Here is a 16,612-nt window from a genome sequence, read left to right on the forward strand (position 1 = left end):
CAACTAATATTACAGCTAAAATGAATTTGACCAGTAATATACAAATCAATGCTGGAACAGTTAAAAGCAAATTTACGATCACAAAGCGTTTTAGCAATTTCTTTTAGCAACGTCTTAATTTTGTGTCCGCTATTACCGATCCAAACTTGGTAACCAGACTTGAACGAACCTCGGTAAGTGCCGTCTTCATCTATAGCAAAACTTCTAGTATTAGATGTAATAAAAAAATAAATTAGGCTCGAGTAATAGAACGACAGCTTTTCCTACATCAAATCTTCGTACCTATGCGGGTCACTATAAATAATATTTATACAATTATTTCATTATCTAGTGAAATTTATGCCAAAGCTTCGCACTTCAGACGCAACAAGGCTTTTTGATAAAAGACTCCGATGTTTAGAAAATATATGCTCTAAACTCTGATGTTTCGATATTATACCGTACGTTGCCAACATTGATACTATTTAATCGTGGGTGCGAAGCTACGGAAAGACAATTACAGTATGTCTACTTACAAAAACGATATTGCACCAAAACAATCCGGATACAGACAGCGCTCATTATCGGGTGATAATGAATTTTCCTTTAAATACTTTCCTCAACCAATATGCAAATAACGGTTTAGTTTATAACCTAATTTTTTAAGGCGGAAATATTACATTCTGAATATGGCCTCTTAGCCCGTAATCACAGATCCGTTGACTAACATTGTGTCGAAACTTCTTTCATTCTGCCACTAATTCTTTACGACAGATTCTCCTCATTAATTCTATCTGTACTAGTTAATACGTGTCTGTCGTGTACGAGTTAATCGTCTGGCTCCATTTTCATTCGATAGAGGATCACTTGCCACTAGAACGACCTTTAGTTAACGTGTATAATAAACGGAGAACAATTTATCTCAGAACAGAGCACGATGATGCCTCATTTCAGCGGTTCGGTCAGAGATTTGCGACAAGATGTCCATAAAATGATGCAACAAGGTGGGTGGTTTTTCTTCTCATTTTTTATTTAATTAACCCCTTGCACTATAAAAACGAGTCAGACTCGAGATAAAGATTCCACGCAGGATCTACTAAATATGAATATTATTAATTTCTTCTAAATCGAAATCAAATTGAATTCTCTTGTTATGAAAGCTTAGGAACGATACCGAATAAAAATAATAATGCAAGAAACAAAAATTGTCTGGTTCTATTAAGGAAAATATTAAGAAGAAATAAGTGTTAATCAACGGAGCGTGAAAAGAGTCGTAGTGCAAGGGGTTAATAATGTATTTCTTCTGCATCGTAACTGATCGAATCCTGCTCGTGGAAATTCAGATATCCACGATGTGAATCGGAAGTCGCGAGCTCTCGAGACAAAATTGGAGCAGCACACGAAAATATTCGCCTCTATGTGTCCGGATGAAATTCTGGACTATTACGACAACTATCATACAAGAATGTACTATACCACTTTGATGCTTGGCGACGTATCAGGTAACGCGACAATAATGCTACCGCGCATTTAAACGAGGAGTTAGAGAAAGGTAGTGCATCGAACGAACCGAAGAAGTGTGCATTGACAGGGTTCACGGATCTCGCTGAGAAATACACGAAGGCTGGTAAAGGTGGGCCGTCGAAGTTAACCGAAACGTTGAACAGCTACATCGGCGCCATGGTGCAAGAAATACTGTCGCACAATGGCGACGTGTTGAAGTTCTCTGGCGACGCGTTCATAGTAATGTGGAAGCTAAGCAATGACATGATGATGCGCGATTTGGCGATAGAAGCCATGCAAACTGCTTGCATCATCCAAAAACACTTTGGGACTTACGAAACCGAAGTTGGTGTTACGCTAAGAGGTTCGCTCTGGTTGATCTAAGCTCTTTTTAACCGATGTATTTATCCGTAAATGATTAAAGATAATGATTGCCATTTTCAACTATTAACCCTTTGCACTCCGAGCTATTTCAATTCGATATTTAAAATCGTCTCTCTGACCTATAGTATTACCATTTGAAGTAACTTACTGTATTTTATATGATGTATTTACTGAATTTATTATAATATTATAGTGTTAAATAATGTTAAATGATGCTATTATAATGTTAAAATTATTTTGAAACGTGATACAATAATTGTTCATGGCGCCTCAGAGGCGTCGCTCGAGTGCAAAAGGTTAAACGTTGAACGAAATATGTCTGCACAGTGAAATTAGCGATAGCTTCGGGAAGAACTTACTTCACGTCCATCGGTGATCCGGAGACCATGTCTCATTACATTATCACCGGCAAACCAGTGTGGGATGTAAAGTTTGCCGAGGGTCTCTGCCGGTAATGACATAATTCTTGTCTTCGTGGACTTTTCAAATTGTCAAACCATTCTCGTTGTTCTATTTTTGCTATTTGTCGCATCTTCTATCAGAGGCGGTGACATTCTGGTTGCGCCGAGTAGTTGGCAGTGGGTAAATCCGAACGAGTACGTGCACGAAACGTTGTCGGACGGTGTCCACACTTTGATCATAGCGTGCACCAGTTCTTGGTACCAATCTAGAGAAGACGAGGCGGTGACCAGTACCGAGGGTGAGAAACAGAATCGAACGACACATTTACTCTTTCGCTAATGACTAGACAGCGAACCTTTACGCAAAATAAAAATTGTTTCAACCAATTATAAGAAAGAGTATCGTTCTAACGATGAAACTGTTCGCTCTAAAGAAGATACAGATCGCGCGGAATATTACGATCCGAGGATCATCTCAAAAACAGCAGTGGAGTCGGAAGCAGAAGCGATCATCGCTATGAGTAGCAATTTAGAAACGGAATTCCGACAAATCGATTACTCTCGTAAGTGAATGCTGCGATACACTGGAAATGTTGTCAATATAGAGCTTCGTTTCTCAGTGCGGCCGAAAGTTGTGAAGATAGCGAAGGCTCGTCTGAAAGACGCCCTGAGAAGCTATATGCTTAGGCCAGTGATCAGATCCGTGGAGATGGACGAGCCTATGGAATACCTGACAGAAATGAGACAGGTAGTGATCCTGTTCATCAACGTTCTAACATCGACGGTAGGCAAGAAGACGCTGATCAGCTTGGTCAACTCGGCTTACAGACTGGTTTGCAAGTAAGCTTATCGATGGGAGCTTGAGGATTGATGCTTTATTTGGCAAAAGCGTTAGCATCGAGTGACATAGAACGAAGGTCTACTTTTCACATTCTTATACCGCCTCTGTGTCAACTCTCGAGCTCCTGCTACTTTCCCCTTCAGCTGCAACAAAAATGTCATGGTTGTAACCAAAACGATCCAATTAAGGATTGTCGGTGGCATGCACGGGTGCGTGAACAAGACCTCCCTCTTCGATAAGGACCTAATGTTTCTCTGCGTGTTCGGTTTGCGAGGTGACAAACACGAGTTGGAATCCCAGATTGGATTGAAATGCGCGGCGAAGGTGCGGACCACCCTCCTAACCGTGGAGTACGTGAAATCTGTGACCGTTAGCGTGACCACGGGAATGACGTACTGCGGGGTCGTCGGCCATATCCTCCGGAGGGAATACACGGTCATCGGGATATCGGTGAACAAGGCTGCGAGGCTTATGGTTGCCTATAAGGACAAAGTGAGTCGCCGTAGCTGGATCAGGCAAAGATTACTCGAGACAATCGCGCGATTTCAGGTGATCTGCGACCGAGAAAGCTTTCTCCATTCTCACCTCGAAGCCAGGCACTTCATTTTACAGGAACCAAGATACTTGAAGGGAATCACGAACGTGGGCCCAATATACGAATTCCAGGAGCAGCCGAAGTAAGCACGACCAACGAGGAGAAGTCCCAGGAAAATATTCGTTGATCACTTTATACGATTAACACGAGTTCGATCAGTTACAGCATGACGGCTCAAGTATGGACCAAGTATCCATTGCTCGGCAGAGAATCCGAAATAGCGAAGTTCCTGAAGATAATGATGAATCTGCTGGAACACTCTACTAAACCGATAACTTCCAGCGCGAGACCTAAATACAACACGTTGATCATAAAGTAATGCATATTTATAAATTCAGTAAATGGAAAAACGTGTCGTTTAACCAGGAGTGGCAGGTTCGGCAATTAGTCGAAAGCGTTCGTCCTACTGAAATTTACGCAGAGCTTGTAACATTTTGCAGAGGTGAGCCCAGAATAGGCAAGACGAAGCTGCTCGACGAATTTATGCAGAATATCCCGGAAGAGCTGTGCAGCAACTATGTTTCCCTGCGGCCGATTAACGCTAAGGTTGACATTTTGACGCTTCTCGACAAACCCTATGCCACAGAGATTTGCAAAATTTCGGTCTATGTTCGACATTGAAAGCATTGATAGGGCGTATCTCTCAGCGCAGACCCCGTACAGCCTGATTTACCTGATATTCTCGCTGTGCCTGTCCTTAACCATATCGTCGACGCGCAAAGAACGCGAGGACACGATACTCCAACGGCTGGGCAGGGTACGGCAAACCTATTTCCTCTGCTCCCTCAATCAGCTCTTCAACGTACGTTTTCCCATGTCGAAACGGTACAACACGCTCTCCGAGTTAGACAAGTGGAAGGTCACGCGGAAGTTCCTGCTGAAACTGGTGAAGGCCTGCTTCACGGAGTTGTGCGTGATGATCATCGACGACGCCGAATACAGCGACCACGAGTCTCTTCGGCTGTTCGACGTTTTAACAAAGAGGGACATGGTGTACTATGTCCTGGGCATTGGCCGGAAACTGGGGACCGAATTCCAAATCCATCGGAATATGCTAAGCAAAGCCAAAGTAACCGATTGTTTTGTACTTGATTTTTTTTTGTGCAGACTCCTTATAGAAAACCCTGCCACAAATCGAATTGTTCTGATGAGTGGACAAGCAGCGTTTTCTAGAAAGAGTCTTCAATTGATCTAAGGCTATAGACTATTTTATTTGATTCCTCGTTGAAAGGTTATAGACCTCCACGGAGTAGACAGGTGGTACCACGCGGGCCTCGCTTGTCAAACATTGAATGTGAACGCTTTACCTGCAGAACTCGAAAAGTAAGTTTGCTCGAACTTTATGGGATTTCAGCATTTAGTGATGATTGTAACTGGTTCAAGGCTCATACAAGAGAAGAGCTTCGGGAATCCGGGCTGGATTGAGAGCTACCTGGTGAGTCTGTTGCAAGCCGGAGGCTTGGAAGTAGTAATAATTACTAAGAACGAAGCCATAGAGAAGGGCTACGTGATACCTCCAATAACCATGTTGAAAAGGTTCGTTCGAGCAAGTATTAAATACTACTCTTACCTTCCTGAATTTGACCCATATCGTTAACCCCTTGCACTATCGCTCCTTTCGCGCTGTCACGATTAACACTTATTCGTAATTAATAATTTTCCTAACAGGATCGAACAATTTATTTACTTTGTTTACCTTCGTTTCTATACTTCGATAACAGAAGAATTTATTTTTACTTCGACGTAGACGAAATTAATAATATTCATATTTAATAGAGCTTGCATAAAATCTTCACGAGTCTGACTCGTTATTATAGTGCAAGGGGTTAAATAAGGAAGGTGATGAAGGTAGAAAATTTCTATCAATTGCACTGATCGAATAAAATTCTGAAACCAGATTCGCGAAATCGGCGAGTACCATGGATCAACAAGAACGCAAGGATAGATGGCAAATGTACCGATCAAGTTTCAAAGTTCGTGATCCTTTCACTTCTTGTCACACAATTCCAATTTACTTACCGCATTCGCTATCTCAAATTAGGACAGCATGATGTCACTGATAGAAGAGAACATCGCGAGGAATGTTCTACAGGAGCAATCGACTACCGTAACCGATGAGACTTTGATCGCAGTTTGCAAAATCTCGGATAAGTTCGTATACGAGGACGTCGACACCGAGATCACAATGGATGGTAAATATTAAATCGTCGAGGCAGACACTTAACGAACAGGTTTCAACATTTCATTTGTCGCTTCAGTTATGATCTTGAAACTCTTCGATTCCTTAACACCCTTGGACCAGCTCCTCCTGAAATGCGCGTCCGTAATTGGCGAGACTGTCAACAGGCACATGCTGGAGAGTCTGATGAATCTGCCGGAGAAAAGAGAAATCGGGCTAGGTATTTGCAAGATATCAACTAAACAAGGATCCGCGGAATGATTGAAAGCTCTTTCGTTGTCTCAGCTGTGGCAAAACTGTTCGAGATTCGAGTCTTTGGATGTGCTACCGGTGACTTCACCAACTACTCGGGACCGATAATATTTATCCAGAACATGCGGAACCCGGCCTCGGAGACGGATATCTTTTGTAACTGCGTTGGACTTACTATTCCAGGTACACGAAGACCTAAAAGCTAGACTCTTCAGCGAAGTAAATCATTGAATCGTCACAGTTTCTATTAAATCACCCATAAGATTAGAAAAATGTACACACATTTACTTATTAAACACTCGGGTATCCTGATTACTGACGAGATGTCCGCGTAGACAAAAATTTCCCGGGTATTTCATAAGATAATATATATACAAGATATATGGAAAGAAAAAAAAATTATTTTTATTTCACATTATTTATTTCTTAAAATGTAAAATTGAATGCACCTGAAGCTGTATTGGTTGCGTTTTTGTTCTCATTAGTTGACGATAATAAACTGTATCTTAACCCCTTGCCGTATTTTAACGAGCCAAACTCGTGACGGAGATTTATAACAATAAGCTGTTAGGTACGAATGTTCATCAGTTCCTTTAAGTAAGAATAAAATTTTATTCTCTCGTCACCAATATTTAAATATTCGAGTAGATGCAAGCACACGATAAATATAAAATTCCTTTTTCTTCTAAGAAATTCTAATCATAGTAATTGTAAAGAAAATGCTACGGCAAGGGATTAAAGTAAAAATAATTTTATCATATTATTCTATTCTATTATTTTCACAGTTCAATTTTTATATTATCAAATTAGAATTTTAGTCGCATTATCAATAGTACACGTTTTTATTTCCTTATGTATTTAATGTATTTCATATATCTTATGAGATATCCGGTTACCTGAGAAATTTTTGTCAACCCAGGTACTCAGGAAAGTTTTCTCTACCTGGGTATCATAGGTACTCCAGTACCCAGGTGTCTCATGGGTTCAATTGAGATCACTAGCCCTAATACACAGTTTGCATATTAAAAACGATTCCACTGGAATTATCGTTAACTTGGACCATTGAAAAGATACGTGTTGACAGTCGAGCTGGAAGATCTTCCACGACATGCTTCCTGCGGTCTGATGAGGTTCAAAATGACGATGTTTCGCGATACGACTTATCGGTGAGTAACGATCCCTGCATTGTTAACACGTGGTCTGTGAATTTTAATTTTCGTCGCAATGCAGATTGCTTACGGAGAATCAAAAAATGGAGCTGCACAACCAGGCATTGAAGTACCTGAAGCAATACTCGAGGCGTTGCCTGTCTTGCGGGGAGGGCCAGTTCGCAAAATTGTTAGGAAAAGTCTCGAAACGGGAGGACAGATTGAGGAGGCCGACTGTCATCGAGGAAATGTTTGGTAGCGTGGAGTTCGAGACCATGCGTAGCGTTGAGGAAACAAAGAAAGGTAGGAAATGATGTTCGAAGTGTCTTCGAGCTATGTCAAACTGTCTTCGGTGAATAGTGCAGCGCGGAAGATGGTACTCTTGCTTCAACATGTTCAGACGCATCGAGAGGAGTCCGACAACCACGTTCTCCGATACGGACTTCAACAATTGCCAGTGCGATCTGATATTGACGACGGTGTATACACAAATGTTGGACCATTGTCGCGGCATTGGTATGTTGGATCAAACAGTGCTTCGATAAAAGTCAAACTAATAACTCCGTTTATCAGGAAAAAATGATATGACTATAACCGCCATTTTGGAGTTCGCGGACATCTGCCTGATGAACTTGAATATACCGCAAGCTCGTAAACTACTCGTAGAAAGCGAGACGATTCTGGGCCAGGTAGAAAAACACACGAAAAACTTGTCTGTATTACTATGAAAAATGTTTATTTTGTCACGCCAATATCGGCAGTTGTTCCAGTCAGCAAACGACGAGATAATCCTGCTGCCTTACATTAGCGCCAAGATTCAGACTCTGCAAGGACAATGTTATCTTGAAAGTGGCTCGCTTTTCGAAGCGGAGAAGATACTCGAGGCGGCTTTACACAATTTAGGCTACACATTCCCGAAAATGGATTTGATGATCGACATATTCTCGATAAAGGAACTGCTGAAACTAAGATGCAAGCTGAAATGTGGTTACCATATCGAAGATATTAACGACCGCGTTGTCGCAGAAGGCAGTATAACTGAGACTGTGGACTATCTCGAACAGTTAGCTGAATGCTTGGCGCAGATGTTCGATCTTTTCAGGGTAATAGATTGATTAAAATGTAGACTTCTTATTTGAAACTCATGTGTACCATTGATTAGATCAAAGGCTTGAAAAAGCACGCGCGACTGGCAGCTATCTGGTGTTTGAACACCGCTTTGGAGACGAATGGTAACTTCTTCGTCTTGAGCACATCCTACACCAATATGTTAATTACCGCGCACATGTATGAGGACAGGTTTGTGACGATACGGTGCAATTAAATTGGATATTGTTGAGGAAGATGCCTACTTCAATTTCCAGAGCTATTATACCGTATTTGGAGGAGAAAGGCCTCGACATTTGCAGACAAAGCAGAGACGCCATCGAAGCCCAGGAATTGAACATGATTGCTTTGCTTTATGCGGGAATATTTTTCTCGAGATGGGTGAATGGACAAATGTCTAAAGCAATCAAAATCGGCTTCATCTGCTGCAGAATGGCTGCCACGATCGGCTCCACGTTCTTGAAGCAGTTGATCATGCCTCGTCTAGCTCATCTACTCATGCTTTCTTGTCGCTATTCGGAGGCAATCACGCAGCTAAGAGAACTAGGTAATTAAACGTCGAATGTCAAAAAGCCTACTTATTCCTCCAGACATTTTATGAATTTTGCAGAGTTTGAATCCAACAACGATCTAGACAAATCCGGTCGCACCTGGTACTACGCGCTGTGCGCCGATCTACAATTGGACACTGGAATCACACTACTGTCTTTCCAAAGCTGCGAACAGTATTACCTTCGGGAAGGTGAGTCAATGATCAGCCTCTACGACCCGGAAGCGGAAAGACGCTACTTCATCTCAATGTGGCTATGGTATTCGATCTTGGATCATCTGCTTCGACTTTTTTTGTTACCGTGAGTCCATTGTAATTATGGAAATTTTGTTTCTAAGGTGCATCAGAACAGGGCAATGGGAAGCTTCTAAAATCTGGGAGAGAAAAAGCGTGACCGAGACATCGATCATGGATGAACACATAGTAGCAGCCACCATCACTGCCTTGAAGAGACTCGAGGGTTTGCTTATTCTTTATGGTAGCTACATTTTACGTATTTGTTTTTAACTTCTCCTACAGCTTTGCAATAATGAACTATACAATTGGATAGTGCACAAAATAAATAGCAGAAACGTCGATGCAGCGACTACTCTATCGCAAATAAAAAACTTGTTCAAGGAGATGAAGACGATGACTAAGATTGTTAAGATCGCAATTCCCAGGTGAGGCCTGTCGACATAATAATTTAGTGAAAAATACAATTGTGATATTAATTTCACTGGGAGATTAAACGTTGCTAAATAATTTCATCACGTTACAGGTACATGCTGTTGAAAGCGTATTATTATATGATCAACTTTCGAAGAAATGTTGCGATGAAACTACTGAAACGATTGAAAAAAACGTGTGTGAAGGCAGAAAACCAAATGATCTTCACCTGGGCACTTCATTTTGAAAAGGTTTCTTGTCATCATTAATGCATTTTATTTCCGTTTGTGATGCCGAGTGTTTAGGGTATATTATATTAGTTACATTTTTGTAGGTATGGTCTGGTGGTACGTCCGAGGTACTAAATGATAGATGGAAACAGATTGCAGAAAAAAAAATAGATAAATGGTCTGAGATCAACGTAAATGAACTTTCCATGGTCGTCTTCACGTTTCCTTTACCAGCACATCCTAATTAACCTTCTTGCGTTAACATATAAATGTATAAATGTGGAATATTAATGTAATTTTAATCGACGAAATAGAAGTTTTCTTTTAAACGAGTTTCGAAGAATTTCTTAAAGAGTAACGCATCATCACTTACTTACATTATATTAATAATATCTTATGGCAAGTATATTCTATAAACATATTTGTAAACATAGTATCAAATATTAGATACGAACGTGTAACAAATGACACACTCGCGAGTTAATTTTCAAATGTCTTCTGACATTGCAAATGATTCTGTAAATTAATCAGGAATCAAAATTCTTGTCTAAAAGATATATACTACATTTCAGTCATGTCGTAAGTAAACTAATATTCTGCATTCTCGTAACTAAAACAGCAACAAAACACTAAATGTTAATTTTTTATTGCCTCAACGACCATGTAGCTCAAGTGCAAATTGTTCATCCTGTCAATCGGTCGTTTCTCCAACAATTTTTGTAGATCCTAATTCCAGATCTTGCATAGTAAGTCATACAAAAGCATATTGATATTTTATCCAAGTTTCTATAATACCTTCAAAATGCATTTTGTTCATCAAATATTAAAAATATTCACAGGTTTCCTTTCCTGCAATATGTGCTCCTTATGCAGTTCTCTCTAATTTCCCTCGTGCTCCGTACAGCGGTTGTTCATCTCATCTATTATATTGTGATAAATATCAACCAATTTCAACATTGCGTAATGTTCGTTCTGCTTACACATGTCCCCCTTACAGTAAGATATCTATATTACTTTTGCTTAAAATATACATATATGGCAAAATTGGTATACTTGTGACTAAATAAAAACTGGAATTATTTTATTTGCAGCATCAAGCACATATAGGTGTTAAATTTAGATCCAAACTGTGATATTGTATTTTAATTAATAATTACGACATTATGTTGTCATAGTTCTAAATAAAGTGTATAAAGAATCATATTCAACACGAGAATTGTCTGGAAACAATTTTATTTTTATATATAATACAAATAGCTTCTATCAGATATATTATTGCCCTACCAGTCACGTACTTTTTTCTGCGAGGCAAATGTAAGTATCCAAGTAGTATAGGGCAATGGCTTCCTTTCCACTTGATTATGTCTTGGATGTTTCTTACATTTTATATATTTTCTATCATTCTTCCATATTACCCAACAATGTTTACACCTTCTATGTAAAACTGTTTTCATCTTCAAGCCACAGGTAGCATTATATATGGGTGTTAATGGCTGTAGCAAACTACCCGAATTAATTTTATTATTACTAAATATGTTTGTTAAAATATTAGTGCTTGGTTTAATATTCATATAATGCATTGTACGGTTTGCGATGGTTGGGCCTGCTGAAAGAACCTTTGGTCCAATAAAACCCAGACTTTGATGTATTTTTCTAAACAATGAAAGTCCACTCATCGTACCTGAAAAGATTCATATAAAGTTATTAGAAAAACACTCAAATATTCAATTACTTAATTCGTAAAAACCGTTCAAATTTAAAAAATGGGGTTATGTTAATCTAGATATAATTAAAATGCAATAACATTCACCAATATTTGTTGACAACACTTGATTTTTCTAACATACATTAAATGCATGATATATATATATGACAAACTGCCAATTATATTAATTTTTAATTATGCATACCTATGGTGCAAAATATTTCTTATGAACCAGGAAACATTAAAGCCTATTAAAGCTCCGATCACACGTGCATGTTTTCTAGGTGCACAAGAAACCACTTTTTGAGGTGCATTTTGTTGTAGCACACGTTCAGTATATATTTTGAAATGAATGAAATAGAAGTTTCAAACTAATTGTACTACTTAAATAAATGTAACGTGTTTTAAAAATAAATCTACCATTTACGTCGTGCTTGAAATAAGTACGTCCTAATATACGTTTCATAAGAGTACCTCTTTCGATTTAGTTAAATGAAGAGTCATGTAAAAAACTTACTGGCTTGAAGTATTTCATAAATAAACAAAACGAAATTAAAAACGATAAAAAATTAACCTATAAAGTATCAAATATATTAAAGTGAATATTAAACTGTACTACACTTTTCAATTTAATGATTACAATCGTTATCATTGACGTGTTATCGAAATATGTCTTTCTTGATATTATTTCATTAACAACGTAATAATTAATTCGTTTTATTTAGGTTATATTTTATTTTTCATTTCCTCGACAAAGTATTTTTAACACATTTGTTTACTTATTAGGACGAACGACGTATTGCATTGATACGAGATTTATATAAGTTGTAATCAATAAAGTGTGAAAATGTTATTAAGAAGAATAAATAGTTTACTACAAATTTCTGTGAGTATAATTTAAAATAAGTAAATATAATCTATGTTCATATATTTTATGAATCGCTTCTTATTATCATATATAAATTATTTGTCTTAACATTTTTTCACTACAAAATGCTTTAAACCTTATAGGTTCCTGCTCAAAGGGTCAGTAGTCGATATTTAAATTTTGTACCTGTTGTAGTAGAACAAAGTGGAAGAGGTGAAAGAGCATACGATATTTATTCTCGTCTCTTAAAAGAACGGATTATTTGCTTAATGGGACCGGTACATATTAATATGCTCTTTTATAATATTTATAATAATCATAAAATAATTATAGTTACTGTCACTGTAGAATTTATAACATTATTTTATTTTGTAGATCACAGATGCTGTGTCTTCCGTTGTAATAGCTCAACTATTGTTCCTTCAATCGGAAAGCAGTAAAAACCCAATTCATATGTACATTAATTCACCTGGAGGCAGCGTAACAGCTGGCCTTGGTATATATGATACCATGCAATATGTTCTTCCTCCTGTTGCGACATGGTGTGTAGGACAAGCATGTTCCATGGCAAGTTTATTGTTGGCTTCAGGAGCAAAAGGCATGCGCCATTCCTTACCAAATGCAAGAATTATGATACATCAACCTTCAGGCGGAGTATCTGGTCAAGCTACAGACATACAAATACAGGCCCTAGAAATTCTGAAACTTAAAAAGCAAATAAATAATTTGTATGTCAAGCATACAGGAATGGAGTTAGAGAAGATAGGTAGATAAAATAATATGAGAATTTCTTTAAATAAATTTACTTAGTGTGATATTATTTGCAGAAAGTTCTATGGAAAGAGACAATTTTATGGGTCCTGTTCAAGCAAAAGAATTTGGAATAATTGACAAGATATTAGCACATCCTATGCAGGAAGAAGAAGTTCAAGCAACGAAATTGGAAGAAACAAAAACTCTTCAAGCTACTACACAACCTTAATGTTAGGATTGAGAAAAAGGAGTCTTCTTTAAAATTACGAAATTTTATTAAAACATATATTTATCAATATTTAAAGATAGTAATAAAATATTTTTAAAATAATTACAATCTATATCATATGTATATATAACTGCAATAGAGTACAGCCATTGTGTTCACATTATGTGAACATTATGCACATATAAAATATGGAATGGTGACTTTATATGCAACAACCACACGAGTTTATGTTACTATAACAAAATACTCAAATCACTTTGATACTATTTCTCTGGCAAGCACAATATATCACCAAGCGTTTGTATGTGATTCCATGATTATGAGAAAGACTGCATAAAATAATAATGGAAGACGAGAATTTGTATCAAAAATGTATGTATGTACAAATTATGAGTAATTTTGATTTGAAGATTGGCAGTTATTCGCTTAAAATATTCTTAAAATTACGTCATATTTCATTATCCCAATAACAGTCTATTATCACCAAAAAATACTTCATAAAAAGGACGGAATTGTTTACGTGTCTTGATGCTAGACAACGATAAAGCACTTCACAGTATAGCGACATTAGTGTCTATAAAAAACATATATTTCCCTAATACCAGCTGTTGAAAGACCAGTCTCATATATGTTTTGTGAATCGCATAATTTCTCAATTAAAATTACTGTGGGCATACTTGAGCATGTGCAAGCATCAGTATGTCCTTTTTCTCTTTAGGAAATCTGAGTTCCCTTCCAGCTAAACGCGCTGTTTCGAGTTCCCTTTCAGCTAAGGCCAATTCCATAGCAACAACACCACCACCACTTTCATGCTCTCTTGCTACCCAATCTAACGCCATTTGACTACGCATATCGTCATCCAACGCTCGGTGACTATAATGAGCGACTACTTCTTGTCTGCTACATTGTCTTTCCCTCATAGCCTTTAATGATCCATTCCAGTGAAGCAATTGAAAGACAGTCATTAATTCTTGAAATTCTAACATTGTTCTTCCACGATTACATTCTAGCATAAAACGAAATGCACCTATTCCAGTGTTTGGATCTTCCTTCTCATCTCCGCTTCCCTACAAACAAAATTAATGTAAATATTGTAGTTGCATATTTCAATAAGTGAATAACATACTTGTGCCTGATTGCCAACTCCGTTGGATGTTGCAGATGGCTTAGCGAAGCTTGCTCTTGCTTCAGCAACAGCCTTTTCTATAAAGTCGTCTGTTATCTTTCTTGCAGGATGTTCATTGAAAACAGAATTCATTAATGCAATTTTTGCTGCCGATCTACGAGCTTCTGCTTTAGTTGGACAATTCTGGAAACTACCAAAACAGGATCCACCAGGAAGAGTTACATAACAGACGTAAGGTGGGCTAGTACCAGGTACAGATTCGTATATAACTAATGCTCCGTTTCTGAGCTCTGTTCCTCTACTCTGTTTCATTTGCCAAAACTCTTGCAGAGCCTCTACTACATTAACTGCAAAAGTAATTGAAGTGTGTAGCTTGCGGAAATACGATTAGCCTTTTCATTGAAAGAATTTTAAACATACCTCTTCCATAACCTTGTGTATGTTTCGCAAAACTATTAACAACAGCATCCACAGCTTCCTTTAATACCTGTTTGTCCCTGGCATCTACCAGTCCACCTGTGATACCCATATTTTCAGGGACACGGGATTTTGTTTTAACTGGCATTATGCCCTGCATCACCTTTTACAAGCTCACGTACATTTACGTTCTACAAATACAATTGTGACAAGGTCTACAATTAATACATTAATCTTCATGCGCAGTCTTGATAATATCCATAGATCACAAGCTGAATAAATAAAAATTTAAATCTTAGGAAAAAAAAATAGTGGTTGACAGTGCAGAAAATGGGTGACTTTTCATGGTGTTCTACGAAAAATAATGATTGCCTATGGAGTACCTTTCAAGACGGACATAAACAAAGCGTTGCAACTGTTCTTACGTGCGTAGCTAAAATTAGTGTCACAATATTAACGTGAACTGTTTTTCTGAAGTGTTCGGTCCGATAGGTCCCGAATGCTCTGCTGGCAACGAAATGGTGCAGCAATTGCTGCGACACCGAAGGCATCAGACACGGGAAGAAACCCAGAAGGCCCACCTGCAGAGACCCGGATATCCAGGAATTCGCGTAAATTACTCTCCTATCGGCGAAACGAGCGCTGCAGGATCAAATTGCAAGATACATATAATGCGTTTAATGGCCCCGGCCTCGGACCGCTGATGATTTCCAGAAAACCAGGACTGTCACGGTTTCCCGAGCACCCCGTTCTATCTCCAAAGCTTACCAATTTAATGCGAACGATTTCTATCACAGACAGGATCGGCTTAGTTTCCTGCACAGATCTTACTTTTATTTCGTTTTTCATCGTTCGTTCTATTATTTAAAATACTTGAAAAACCTAAAGCCTAAAAGGTTTTCATATTTTCTTTTACAGTATTGCCTCACCATATTGCACCATGCCAGGCGCAAAGGGCTCAGAAATTTGAGGTATGGTACAGAAACTGCCTTTCTCTGATTGGTTGACACTCCACGGTTAAGCAGTGCTGCCCTCACAGTTTTAGACAAAGAGAGAAAGTGGTGAGTTAGCAAGAGAGCATGACATCGGCACAACCACAAGCGAAACCAGTCACACAGACGACCAATGTGTCTTGTCTCTCTTTATTATGCTTACGATCTCACACTTTCCGCGCATCCGTACGCCTGGGTTTCCATCCGAAACACGCGGCGCGATCTTCGAGTTGTACTTTTCGCCTCGTAGAATTTACGACCACATTTACCAGCGAATTTGCTAACGATTATCAGTAGACAATGAGATATGTTTAAGGAAAATCGACCTTAAACTGTTGCGAAGTCGGGACTTCATCCGAAGAAAGTTCCTTTCCGCATTTGGTGGGACTGGAAAGGTATAGTGTACTACGAGCTCCTTTTAAAAGGTGAAACGACCAATTCTGCAAAATATTGCAATCAACTCGATGAATTGAAAGCCGCCGTAGCCGAAAAACGGGCAGGATTGGCGAACCGACGAGGTGTCGTTTTTCATCGCGGCAACACAAGACCGCAAGTTGCAAGTACAAAGTTTCAACCGTTTTCGAAAGAGGTCATCATGGGGCTTCCTGAGAGATGGAAAAAGGTAATAGAGCAGAACGATTTATATATAACACAATAAATTAACCTCAAACAATAAATATCGTCTATTGATTTTGCATAAAAAAA

General features: G+C 38.5%; 3 protein-coding genes and 1 long non-coding RNA gene across 10 annotated transcripts; 2 read left to right on the plus strand and 2 right to left on the minus strand.

Annotated features, from left to right (window-relative positions):
* Positions 1 to 916: 916 nt before the first annotated feature.
* On the plus strand, positions 917 to 10,065 carry LOC144478286 (adenylate cyclase type 10). Its single transcript, XM_078196054.1, has 30 exons — positions 917 to 983; positions 1,323 to 1,481; positions 1,571 to 1,846; positions 2,194 to 2,317; positions 2,409 to 2,566; positions 2,702 to 2,830; positions 2,888 to 3,107; positions 3,297 to 3,600; positions 3,658 to 3,785; positions 3,863 to 4,018; positions 4,144 to 4,295; positions 4,351 to 4,772; positions 4,935 to 5,026; positions 5,087 to 5,239; positions 5,601 to 5,676; positions 5,745 to 5,895; positions 5,962 to 6,102; positions 6,168 to 6,317; positions 7,219 to 7,300; positions 7,365 to 7,585; positions 7,643 to 7,798; positions 7,856 to 7,971; positions 8,044 to 8,385; positions 8,445 to 8,581; positions 8,647 to 8,936; positions 9,000 to 9,198; positions 9,278 to 9,417; positions 9,490 to 9,601; positions 9,700 to 9,838; positions 9,922 to 10,065. Exons 1-30 carry the CDS (start codon positions 917 to 919, stop codon positions 10,063 to 10,065), a joined length of 5,136 nt encoding a protein of 1,711 aa, XP_078052180.1.
* Positions 10,066 to 11,277: 1,212 nt separating this feature from the next.
* On the minus strand, positions 11,278 to 11,782 carry LOC144477455 (uncharacterized). The gene is made up of 3 exons (XR_013495203.1): positions 11,728 to 11,782; positions 11,403 to 11,498; positions 11,278 to 11,320 (listed from the first exon to the last, which is right to left on the minus strand). It is a non-coding gene; the product is annotated as an uncharacterized LOC144477455 (long non-coding RNA).
* Positions 11,783 to 11,791: 9 nt separating this feature from the next.
* On the plus strand, positions 11,792 to 13,376 carry Clpp (Caseinolytic protease proteolytic subunit). 3 transcript variants are annotated; one of them, XM_078195176.1, is made up of 5 exons: positions 11,792 to 11,856; positions 12,309 to 12,408; positions 12,534 to 12,668; positions 12,766 to 13,156; positions 13,218 to 13,376. In XM_078195176.1, exons 2-5 carry the CDS (start codon positions 12,370 to 12,372, stop codon positions 13,370 to 13,372), a joined length of 720 nt encoding a protein of 239 aa, XP_078051302.1. In that variant the 5' UTR covers positions 11,792 to 11,856; positions 12,309 to 12,369; the 3' UTR covers positions 13,373 to 13,376. The 3 variants fall into 3 exon arrangements, with proteins under 3 accessions (XP_078051302.1, XP_078051297.1, XP_078051300.1); XM_078195171.1 differs by having other exon boundaries at positions 11,834 to 11,965; XM_078195174.1 differs by lacking the exon at positions 11,792 to 11,856 and adding an exon at positions 12,085 to 12,222.
* A 461-nt stretch (positions 13,377 to 13,837) lies between these two features.
* On the minus strand, positions 13,838 to 15,869 carry Lft (Limb expression 1 family member lowfat). Of its 5 annotated transcripts, XM_078195158.1 has the most exons (5): positions 15,684 to 15,869; positions 15,341 to 15,557; positions 14,919 to 15,106; positions 14,499 to 14,845; positions 13,838 to 14,439 (listed from the first exon to the last, which is right to left on the minus strand). In XM_078195158.1, the coding sequence occupies exons 3-5, from the start codon at positions 15,073 to 15,075 to the stop codon at positions 14,035 to 14,037; spliced, it is 909 nt and encodes a 302-aa protein (XP_078051284.1). In that variant the 5' UTR covers positions 15,076 to 15,106; positions 15,341 to 15,557; positions 15,684 to 15,869; the 3' UTR covers positions 13,838 to 14,034. The 5 variants fall into 5 exon arrangements, with proteins under 5 accessions (XP_078051284.1, XP_078051278.1, XP_078051279.1 ...); XM_078195152.1 differs by lacking the exon at positions 15,684 to 15,869 and having other exon boundaries at positions 15,341 to 15,646; XM_078195153.1 differs by lacking the exon at positions 15,684 to 15,869 and having other exon boundaries at positions 15,299 to 15,646.
* Between the last annotated feature and the right edge of the window lie 743 nt (positions 15,870 to 16,612).

Source organism: Augochlora pura, chromosome 2 (assembly GCF_028453695.1).
Source record: "Augochlora pura isolate Apur16 chromosome 2, APUR_v2.2.1, whole genome shotgun sequence".
Taxonomy (NCBI): Eukaryota; Metazoa; Arthropoda; class Insecta; order Hymenoptera; family Halictidae; genus Augochlora; species Augochlora pura.